We start from the raw sequence: 10,958 nt of genomic DNA, 5'->3' as shown, positions 1-10,958 counted from the left end.
CTGGGGGTGGCCCGTCAGGAAGTCCAGTTGCACAGGGCGGGGTTCAGTCCCAGCGCCCTGAGCTTAATGATGAGCTTGGAGGGTACTATGGTGTTGAAGGCTGAGCTGTTGTCAATGAGAAGCATTCTTACATAGGTAGGGCAGTGTGCAGTGAAATGGCTATTGCATCATCCATGGATCTATTTGGGCGGTATGCAAATTGCAGTGGGTCTAGGGTGTCGGGTAAGGTGGATGTGATATGATCCTTAACTAGCCTCTCAAAGCACTTCATGATGACAGAAGTGAGTGCTACGGGGCGATAGTCATTTAGTTCAGTTACTTTTGCTTTCTTTGGTACAGGAACAATGGTGGACATCTTGAAGCAAGTGGGGACGGTAGACTGGGATAGGGAGAGATTGAATATGAACACTCCAGCCAGCTGGTCTACGCATGCTCTGAGGACGCAGCTAGGGATGCCATCTGGGCCGGCAGCCTTGCGAGGGTTAACACGCTTAAATGTCTTACTCACGTCGGCCACGGAGAATGAGAGCTCACAGTCTTCGGGAGCGGCCCGCGTCGGTGGCACTGTGTTATCCTCAAAGCAGGTGAAGAAGGTGTTTAGCTTGTCCGGGAGCAAGACGTCGGTGTCCGCGATGTGGTTGGTTTTCCCTTTGTAATCCGTGATTGTCTGGAGTCCCTGCCACATACTACTCGTGTCTGAGCCATTGAATTGCGACTCCACGTTGTCTCTGTACTGACGTTTTGCCTGTTTGATTGCATAACTGGACTGTTTGTATTCAACATTTTAGCCAGGTAGCCTAAGACAACAAAAAATTAAAGTGTATACTGTTTTGTCAACATGAAAGAGAGGAGGATGGCATTGCCGTTATTATTAAGTAGGGTGAGTCAACATGTTTTTTCTACTTGCACGAACGCGCACACACACACACACACAAATCAGAACCATGGACAGCCACATCATATTTAGCTTACGTTGATTGGACTAAATTGTTTTTGGTATCTTTTAGTTGTCACTGTATTAGACTAAGCATAGGTGATTTGATTATGTTGAAATGTTGAAGTTGAAATGGTGCTGGAATAGTGGGGGCAGCTCCTGTTTAACTTTGCGACTTGCAGTAAGTCTCTGTGGTTCTAAATCAATAGTTGTTTAGTAGTCTGAAAATGTCGGAAGCATTACTTTTTTTGACCATGCTGTAGGTCATGTAACTGTTTGTTACATGCAATATGCTTTGTGGACTTAAACGGACAGAGGTTGCTCTCCGGTTTTGTGATGAAACAAAGGTGTGGTTGAATTTATTCTGCCCCTGTGTCTTATTGTCTCGGCCTTAGGCATATATCATGGTCCTCTGTAGCTCAGCTGGTAGAGCACGGCGCTTGTAACGCCAAGGTAGTGGGTTCGATCCCCGGGACCACCCATACACAAAAATGTATGCACGCATGACTGTAAGTCGCTTTGGATAAAAGCGTCTGCTAAATGGCATATTATATTATTATTATGGTCGCAAGGCATATGAACTAACAGGTTATAGAGCAAACAACACAATTATCACAACACATATGTTGTAATATGTTTTTTTCCCCCTGGCTTGGCTTCCCAAGTGATTTTACCGCTACTGCCCCTAACCCTAACATTAACCTTTAACCTAACTCCTAACCTTAACCCTAACCCCTTGCCACCTAGCTAACGTTAGTATTAGCCACTAGCAACCTAGCTAATGTTAGACACAACAAATTGACATTTGTAACATATTGTATGAATTGCAATTCGTAACATATCATATCAACATCGACAAATTAATACATACCATTCGAAACATAACATATCATACTTATTGGAGTGTGTCGTATTTAAGTTTACTATGTTACGTCTACCCCTGAGTCCAGGTTGGTTTTGCAGTCACTCTCCCCGCCATGCCATTAGAAAGGTTTGAGAGAAAGCGTGAATGCGCTTCACCGTAGAGGTTGGCGATGTTGAATGTGGTTTCGGTTGGTTCTTGTTATGCAAGCTCACGTGTGGGAATGATTTTTATGTGAAGGAAAACCTCTGCTACAGTATGAATTATTACTCCAAGTTGGTTGCATTGCCATGACAAAAGTGAGAGCCATGCAATTCAAAAATAAAATAAATGACAATGCCTTTGATGTGTGCGGCGCTAATTGAGCAGGGGCTCTATCTTGTTTCACTGGTCACTAAAAAAACTTGATTACTATGATCTTCTATCTTGAATCGTTAGATGACATGCAACCTCCAAAATAATTCCTGATATGTAGAGGGGACAAGATAACAGTTTATATGGAGTCCAGATTGCATTAGGCTACATCAGGCATTTCTATTACTGTTATACAAAACTGCATTCAGCTCCCCTTCATGTCCTGGAATGCTGCAGGGGCCTTATTACATTGCCACATTACAAGGAGGATTTATGGAACACTGTATGGATCCAAAGTAACCTCAAGGGTGCAGGTGTATCATTCTGTGACTGAAACCATGTAAAGCAGATAGCTTTGGAGCTACTGCATCCTGTTCCCAGCATTCCCTGTCATCTCTCTTTGCAATTTTGTGGGGTCAACAAAAAATACAGTATTGCAATTCAATGTACTCAATCTATAGGGTTAGCCCTTCATATTATTTGAAATGGATGTAGGCTACGTCTGTGGTGTTTTGTCATGGATTGTGGCCAGCTACAGAGTGAGTGATGGCCATAAGAAGCATACACGACAACCTGTAGTTGTCACTGAAGTTATGGCATTGATCCATCATGAGGCAAAGGGGTAGCATGTTGCATATGCCAGAGTGAGGAGGAGGGGTCACACAGTACAAGTCTCCCCCTCCAGCACAAACCAAGTAGAGTAAGAGCTGGGGTGGACAGTGACTGATGTATAGCCCTACACTGAGCCCTAGAAGCTCCCATTGGAAACATAGATATTCTATTCTTGCACTAAAAGATGAATGCATGGGGGGGTTACACCATTTCATTTATTCATGCACCCATGGAAAGTGTTTGCTGCTATCGAACCAACAAGTTTCCTGAAATGGCTAATTCATAACTCACTTAAAAAGACACGAATCCATCATGCATCCAAGAGAAAATGTCACCCCTATAATCATTCGGTTGAGATTCACCTAAAACAGCACGTTTGAGGTGTGTCACTCACTGTCATCTGAATCCATCACTTGCTGGATTCCACCCGGTTACGCAACCCTGAACCTTAGAGGCTGCTGCCCTATATACATTGACTTGGAATCACTGGCCACTTTAATAATGTTTACATACAGCTTTATTCATCTCATATGTATATACTGTAATCTATTCTACTGTATTTTAGTCAATGCCACCCCGACATTGCTCAATCTAATATTTATATATTTCTTAATTACATTATTTTACTTTTAGATGTGTGTATTGTTGTGAATTGTTAGATCCTACCGCACTGTTGGAGCTAGGAGCACAAGCATTTCGCTACACGCGCAATAACATCTGCTAAATATGTGTATGTGACCAATAAAATTTGATTTGATCCAGCAAGCACACAGCTCAAACCAAATCTGCCACCCCACTAAAAAAAGATTATACATGCCCACCATCTAGTGGCCCATCATTGAACTGCAGACAGCCCTTCATTGCTACCCTTTGGGTTTTGGCTGATCATGTTAAAAGGGCACACCCAGTCCATTAACACTAAAATCATCCCACATTATGGCTTCAACAGTATATTATAAAAAAATTCTACAATGGTCTTACTTACTAATCCCAATCGCTTCTTTGGGAGCATAGGCCATTGACCACTCCTCTCCTTTTGTTATGTGCCTGAAGCTCCCACCTCCAGGTGTTCCTTGGGCGTCCTCTTTTCCTTCTCCCTCTGGTTCCAGGATAGAGCTTGCCTGGCGATGACGGAAAGTGGCTTTCGGGGGTGTGGACTATCCATCCACATCTTCTCCTCAGGATCTTTTCATCCACCAGAAAAACACAGGTCTACCTCAGTCATAATGAAAACAAGTACAAACAAAGCAGTCAAACAGATCAAGGACATGCAGAAAATGAGACAAATTCAGTAGGGTCTTGTAATTTATTTACACAAAAAATAAAAAAATAAAGGAACCTGATTCCAGGTTAGCGGTTACATGAAATGTTAGCTTCTACCTCCAGTCCCGACCCCCCAAATCCCACCCTCTCAGGCCCATATTGCATTAAACAAGACTAAAACTACTTACACAGAATTGATTTGTTTCGATGACTGACAAACAGCTCAAAAAAGGTATAAGAAAGTTACAATAAACTTGCATGCACATCAAGGATAAAAAGTTAACATTTGCTTTTTAAAATATAAAAGGAACTATTATAATATTTTCACCAGGGCCTTGAAATAAACTAAAGGTTGTGTATATATATATATATATTTTCAGTCTTTCGCTTCTAAAAGACAATTCTTAGAAAAACCTGATAGGGCCTGTACTGGAGAACATTGGTATAGTCAGAGAAATGCATACAACATCATTTGGGGAGTTTTGCAGTTAAGTGCAACCTGGTATGAAGGACATTACCACAAAATCAAACAAATATTTATTTCCACCATAGCTTAAAATAACAATGCATATGACTAAATCTTTAAAAGTATCAACGTATTAACAGTAAATGAAAACCAAAGTGGCTTCAATTTAATTTTCAACCAATTCCAGAAAAGAATTACCACAAATTGTACATCAGGCAAATCGTTGAGACACTACTTTCAGATACACTTCATTAAATAATAAAATGCATTCTTACAGGAGTGGAATATGAGGGATATTCTCTAATGAATAATTAACTCTTTGCTCACTGAGAGAAAAATAAAAGAGTTGACTGAGAAATAAAAAGGTGAACTGAAGACTATAATGAGAGGCTGTGGCCACAATAAAACAAAGGACCTGGTGGTAACGACTTACATTCAAATCAATACCCCACACTTCAGAGGAAAATCCACATTGTTCACAATATTGTCCTGCTTTCATTGTTTATGTCATTACTTTGGACAGAGAAAAATATCAGGGAACTGCTCTGTTTGGGATAGAGCCCCAACAGACAGCAGGTGCGCTTTGCAATAGAGTCAAAAGTGAAAGACATGTTCCTACGCCAGTGTACTGAAAATGTACACAGGTCAGTTATGTACAGTTTTAGCCGTCCCATCACATATAAAGCAGTGATGTACACAATGTCATTGACCTGGTGGAACACAATCATTCAAGGCATCATACATACATTCATCAGTGAGAATTGTAGATTAAGCAAGAGGCAGGCCAGGAAACACATGTACAGGAGAGGCCACCATACCTAGCGGTTGTCATGTTATGAGTAATGAATCAAACTGTTGAGTGAATTATTGTATTGTCATTTCTTCTGACCAAAAGCATCTGTAAATATCTAAATTCTATAAGTTAAAATGTTATTTCATAACCACTCAGACCAGTTACTAACATACATTTTAGCTAAAACTTTACATACTGCCGGGTTCGAAAATAAGAGCCCATGTCTGTTATTATACAGTCAAATAATAACAGCAATCCCATTTCAACTAATGAATGAAAATCTTCAGATCATTCAATTTGGCTGTATATACTGCTGAAGATGCCCAACATGATTGCTCAGAATTATCTGAAATGTGCTACTCGGAGGCAAATGAGGTTCAGTATTTGTAGAAAGTCAAATGATTGGAAGAGTGACAACCCAAAATTCACATAAGGGCCTATTCCAAAAGATAGCTCTTCTCATTAGGAGGGTGAAAAAAAACTTGAAGCTGGATGAGAAGTTTAGATAATTTTTCAATGAAAGTAATTGAATAGGACTGTTACTGTACCACCTGGGCAAATGGATGCTTATGTAGCAGTGATGGGACTAGGAGGACATGGGGTTCTGCTGCGTTTTGGTAACTATGCAACTCCTTCACTTTGTTGACGGTATTAGGAGAAAGGAAAAGACATCTGGCATTCATCCAAGAGTGTATTACAAAATCCTCAGTTTATGTTTGGTGGGTTTTTAACACATCCCTTTGAAAAGGTAGAGGAAACAAAAATTACCCTGTCAAGTAATCTAGAATATCCCATGTTTTTTTCCTTTTTCTTTCCACAAAGGTATTTACTAAAAAAACTTGACATGTTCTGACATAGCATTACATTTTATTGTTGTTTTTTCCTCATATAAAGTGTTATAAGGGGAAACAACTATGACTGGATACAACATTTTATTTTTAAAAGGGTAAAAATTAAAAGTTCCCAGCGAGTGTTTGGGCTGCGCTTTTCAGTCGGAGTCACTGCTGTCAGAACTGGACCCACTGGAGCTGCTGCTACCAGAATCTGAAGAACTACTGCTACCGCTGAGACGGGACGCACCGGTACCGGACCCAGCGCCCTTCTCTGGAAGGAGAGAGAAAGAGAGAGAGGATCATGCATGAGACGTGGCGAAACGTATTACATACCACCATGTCTCAATGACGTGCAAATGTTAAAAGAGAAATACTTTGGGTATCATAGTGCATACAAATGTTTTGCTCATGTTTAAAATGGACTTGCACTTTCATTATGATTGACGCACAGTGACACCTTTCAAGTTACTCCTTCCTAGTCACGTCTGTTACAGTAACCATACAACTGCCCAACTCAATAAATCTATGATAGTATCTATAGATTTGTAACCATAAAAACAGATCAGAGGAAACTTTTCTGGGCCATAAAAATAAATAATCATCAGGCCAAAATGAATGTGTTAACTAGGTAGAAAATGTGCAACAAGCCAGGGTCCACGTGCCTCCTCCCTTACTCTACTCTATGCAACTCCTGCTGTCCCTTACTCTATGGTACCTTTTTTGGACGTTTTCTTTTTGTTGGTTTTGTTCTTGTTGCCGTTGTTGTTGTTACTGTTCAGCTGGCCGCTGACATCCTGTCGCCTCTTTTCTAATTCTTTCTTCTTTTCCTGAGCCAGCTCCTCCTTGGACCTGGCTCCCTTGCCCCCAGCGGCCGCTGCAGGAGACACACAGCGGCACGCTGTGAGCACCATGGCCTTCCTGCCCGGACCCCAGCTGCTGTGGTGACAGCTAGCTAGCTACTTCACAGCTACGTCCTAGCGCCTTACGCCTATGGCCTAAGGCCTACAACCTGGAGGACTACAGACGGCAGCAGGCTCAAAGCCCAGGCGAGCATTTATGCTCTTGGACTTGAACAAACTTAATCTCACCTTCTAAAAATGCAGCCGCACAAATTGTGATTAAGTGAAGACTATACAGGAGCTTGTCCAGGAGTTATTTGTCACATGGCATGACACACTGCCTGACTCCACGACGCTGGGTCCGAGTAGGAGCCGATATTAGCAACACAGCAACAAACCCGGTTCAGGCCCTAAAACGTTTTATACAGGAGGTCCCTGAAGGCAGCATAGAGCATCTATGTCCAGAATGCCAAGACATTGGCAACAGTACTGTGTCTTCAGTTAGGCTACATGTACACAAGGTCAATTGTGTAGGTCATTGAGCTAGCACACATAGACCAAAAACCAAAGGTCAGCTGAAAATTCATTTTTAGGAGTTCAAAAAGTTGGGGACCACCTGTATATCAAACACTAGCAGTCAACCGGGAGACGTGCAACTAGGTAGAGGGAAGGAACAATCTACTTATTTTTAAAAAATACTAAAAAAGGGGAAAACTAGCATTTAGTAATTAAAGCAAATGGGAGGAAAAGCAAGTAACAGTAAAGCGAGAAGGTAGGAGAAGATACTTAGAGGGAGGTTCAATGCACGAGGTCTTCGACCTCAGTACTTACGTTGGGGTTTCCGCTGTTTCTTCTGTAAACAGGACTTGACGTATCGCTCGAGTTCGCGTAGGGTGGAGGGTTTGAGCGTCTCAAAGTCAATCTCAATCTCGTCTGGGTTGGAGTCTCGCAGCGAGGGCTCTCGGGACTGGATGATGTGCACAACCCGCCCCAGCTTCTCTCCTGGGAGCCGGTTGATGTCCAGGCTGAGCTGGCGCTTCTCGTCGTACGTCATAGGCAGAGACTCCTCCTCGTCAGACTCGTAGCCCCGGCCCCCCTTCTTTGCTTGCCTGGAAAATCAGAGGGCAGCGCCGCAATGAGAAAGTGTCTCATGGTCTTTTTATGGTGTTGCTTATTGTGAGGCTGAGCAGAGCCCTAATACATCAGAGAAAAGGAGGCCTTACCTGGAGCCAGTCACTGTGCTGTTGGCTTTCCTGGAGGGTTTCTTCTGCTGGCCCTGCTTGGCAGGCTGCCCAGACTTGGCCTTCTTCTCCTCGTCCGTCTTGGTTTTGCTATGCTTGTTGTCCTTGTCTTTCTTATTCTTGTCTTTCTCCTTCTTTTCTTTCTTCTTCTTTGGTTTGCTCACAGGTGCCTGAGAGAGCGCGGCAAGCTGTTCATGGACAGCCTTTAGCTGGGGAGAGGTGGGGTGGAGGAGTTAGTGACCTGCTGTAGGGGTATTCTAACACTTCAAGCACTGAGGGACTAGAAGAGGGTAGATATGGGTTTCCAAAAAAGGAACTGAAACAAATCAATAACTATAGCCCTAAAAATATGTGAAATCCAGACGTTAAAACAGAATTAAACATTCAAAAATGTATTGAACTTGGAAAGGAAATCAACTAAATGTATTGAACTTATTAAAAAGTTCATTAAATTTGCACAAGTCGGTTATAAAACATGAACAAATTGCATCAGTGACTGGTATTTCCCTGCAACTTTTTGAAACGGCACATGAATGCTCGCATGTGTGTGAGTAGTGCACGTATATGTCTATACTTTGTGTAGCCGTTAGTGATGACGCTAATGATAACTTTCTTCTGGTAGAGATGGAAAGGCTTTCTCAATTAAATGTTAACTACAAAGTAGCCTCTGACTACCTGGCAGAATGATTTCATGATTTTTTGCATCAATCCAGTGGCCATTTGTTTAGCAAACTCTGCAATCACATGAGCGCTACAGAAACATCGCTAACCAAACAACAGTCTATTGCTGGTGTGCACTCGCATTAAAGAGTAACTACACCCAAAATTCCAAATTTAGATTTTTTGTCGAAGACCTCAAAAGTAGTCTCCTGATGTGGTTTAAGCATTGTTGTGGATTTAGAACATCCAACTTTTTCTATTTAAAAAAAAGTATGATTTTGAGAGCTACATGTTCTAACAAGGAAGAAGAAAACAAGTTGCATACTCCTCCATTCATTGCTTCATAAGTCAAATTGGACACAACCAACAGGCAATCAAGAGAGAGAGAATGGAGAAAGGAGTATGTCTAGTTGGTCAGCCAGCAAGCATACCAGGGAGAAGACAAACACACATTCACACAACCATACAAACTCATACACACCTACTCAAATACACCACATCTGCCACCACCCAGCAAACAGCACTTCGCCACCTGTTACTCGCCACCCCCCTCCCCACTATTAACCCTCTACCGCTTGCTCAACTATTGCAACAAAAAAAAAAGGTGAAATATCGGCATCATGATAATAAACTGAGATCAATAAGAGGTTAGTGGGAAGGGGGCCAGGAAGTGAAAAGCAAATCACCTGAAAACGCTTGGTGCAACCGTTTTTTCCCCCCTGCCCGCTACCATTGGGGCGCTCCAGAGAGATACACTGGTAAGAGAGCCAAAGGGAAATAAGGGGACAAAGATAGAAAACTCCAAAAAAAGAGATCAGATCAAAACCATTTTAAAACACCATGTTATGACAAGAGCTACTGTGTGGTACCATTATGCAAAACTACATTGTGATATGTTTTTTTTTTTTAAGGCTTTTGTTTAAGTGGTGCATGCAAGCCATCTGTGCCAGTAGGTGCATGGAAATGCACAATTTGAAGCGGTAGAGGGTTACATTTCAGTGCTATCAATGGGGAGATGACAAATCAGTGGAGAAAGCAGTGGTTTGCGTGGCTGAAGGGAGGGGGGAGGGGTTTCACTGCATGTAAGGTGGCAGCCCCTCCCTCTCGGTCTCAGACAAGTTTCGATTGGACAAGGTGGCTGTGATGTGAGAAGGTGGGAGGAAGGCCCTCCCTGAGCCCTTCAGGATAGAGGAGTAGAGTCGGACGGACCTCGGATCTGAAACCCACCTGTTCCGCACCCACCTGTTCCTGCAGCTCGGCGAGCCGGGAGGCCCGCTCCTCCTCCGAGTCGGAGCTGTCTGAGCTGGAGGAGTCGCCGCTGCTTGAGTTGTCACCTTTACTGACCAACCCGCCTGCACCGGGGCTCAGCTCCGCTGGCTCATCAGGCATCTTAGCAAAACGCATCTCAAACACATCCTGACAGACAAAGACACACAGGGAATGATGGGGAAAAGAAGAGTGACAGAAAGAGACATTAGGAATTAACCAAACGATTCAATTTTACGTAGATTTTTCAAACGTGATCCAGAGAAAGGTTTAAAGGTCGACTTTGGGCACAAAAAAACGGTCCAACTCTGCCCTTTCTCAATTTTCAAACAGAAATGGGGTGTGCCTTTGGTGGTTCGTCGATGTGTCATTCTGGTCATGCACGCCACAATCGATGTAGCTAGTTCATTAGCTAAGCTAGCCACTTTAGCTAGCCAGTAATTCCTCCAGTATGTGTTGACGTCATTTCACAGGATTTGTTTTTGGACAGAAGCTGTAGAGATCAGTAAGAAATTGCACTTCTGTAGCCAAATATCTTATTCATCCATTTTGTTGTTTTTAAGCATTAAAATGACCTGGTATGATGGTGCAATGATCAGTTATACAGTTTAAAGCTGTTATTTTTGCCCAACGTGGACCTTTAAAATCCCCAAACCTACCTGGAGTTTTCTGGCCATGGCAACAACCTCGTGATCTGGAGGGTTATACTTGTAACAATTTGAGAACATTATTCGAACATCCGCTGCAAACATCTGTGCATCTGGGTACTCCCGGCCATCTATCTTTTTCTGCAAATCAACAGCAAGTGTTATCCAAACAGTGCATGGAAGGGCAA

General features: G+C 42.6%; 1 protein-coding gene across 10 annotated transcripts in view; it reads right to left on the bottom strand.

Moving 5' to 3' along the window:
• Positions 1-4,549: 4,549 nt before the first annotated feature.
• Positions 4,550-10,958, bottom strand: part of LOC121541729 (bromodomain-containing protein 3-like) — an 11,523-nt gene continuing 5,114 nt past the window's right edge. For 5 of the 10 annotated variants that reach the window (XM_045208130.1, XM_045208131.1, XM_045208129.1 and 2 more), the window contains exons 7-13: positions 10,783-10,911; positions 10,085-10,273; positions 9,544-9,612; positions 8,180-8,406; positions 7,788-8,065; positions 6,833-6,991; positions 4,550-6,388 (exon numbers count right to left, since the gene is read on the bottom strand). In XM_045208130.1, the coding sequence (XP_045064065.1) occupies positions 6,273-6,388; positions 6,833-6,991; positions 7,788-8,065; positions 8,180-8,406; positions 9,544-9,612; positions 10,085-10,273; positions 10,783-10,911 (1,167 nt within the window). In that variant the 3' untranslated portion in view covers positions 4,550-6,272. The remainder of the gene's footprint in view (positions 6,389-6,832; positions 6,992-7,787; positions 8,066-8,179; positions 8,407-9,543; positions 9,613-10,084; positions 10,274-10,782; positions 10,912-10,958) is intronic. The other 5 variants (XM_045208134.1, XM_045208137.1, XM_045208135.1 and 2 more) reach the window with 5 other exon arrangements.

Source organism: Coregonus clupeaformis, chromosome 27 (genome assembly GCF_020615455.1).
Source record: "Coregonus clupeaformis isolate EN_2021a chromosome 27, ASM2061545v1, whole genome shotgun sequence".
In the NCBI taxonomy this organism is placed as follows: Eukaryota; Metazoa; Chordata; class Actinopteri; order Salmoniformes; family Salmonidae; genus Coregonus; species Coregonus clupeaformis.
This window is presented reverse-complemented; position numbering and strand designations above follow the sequence as displayed.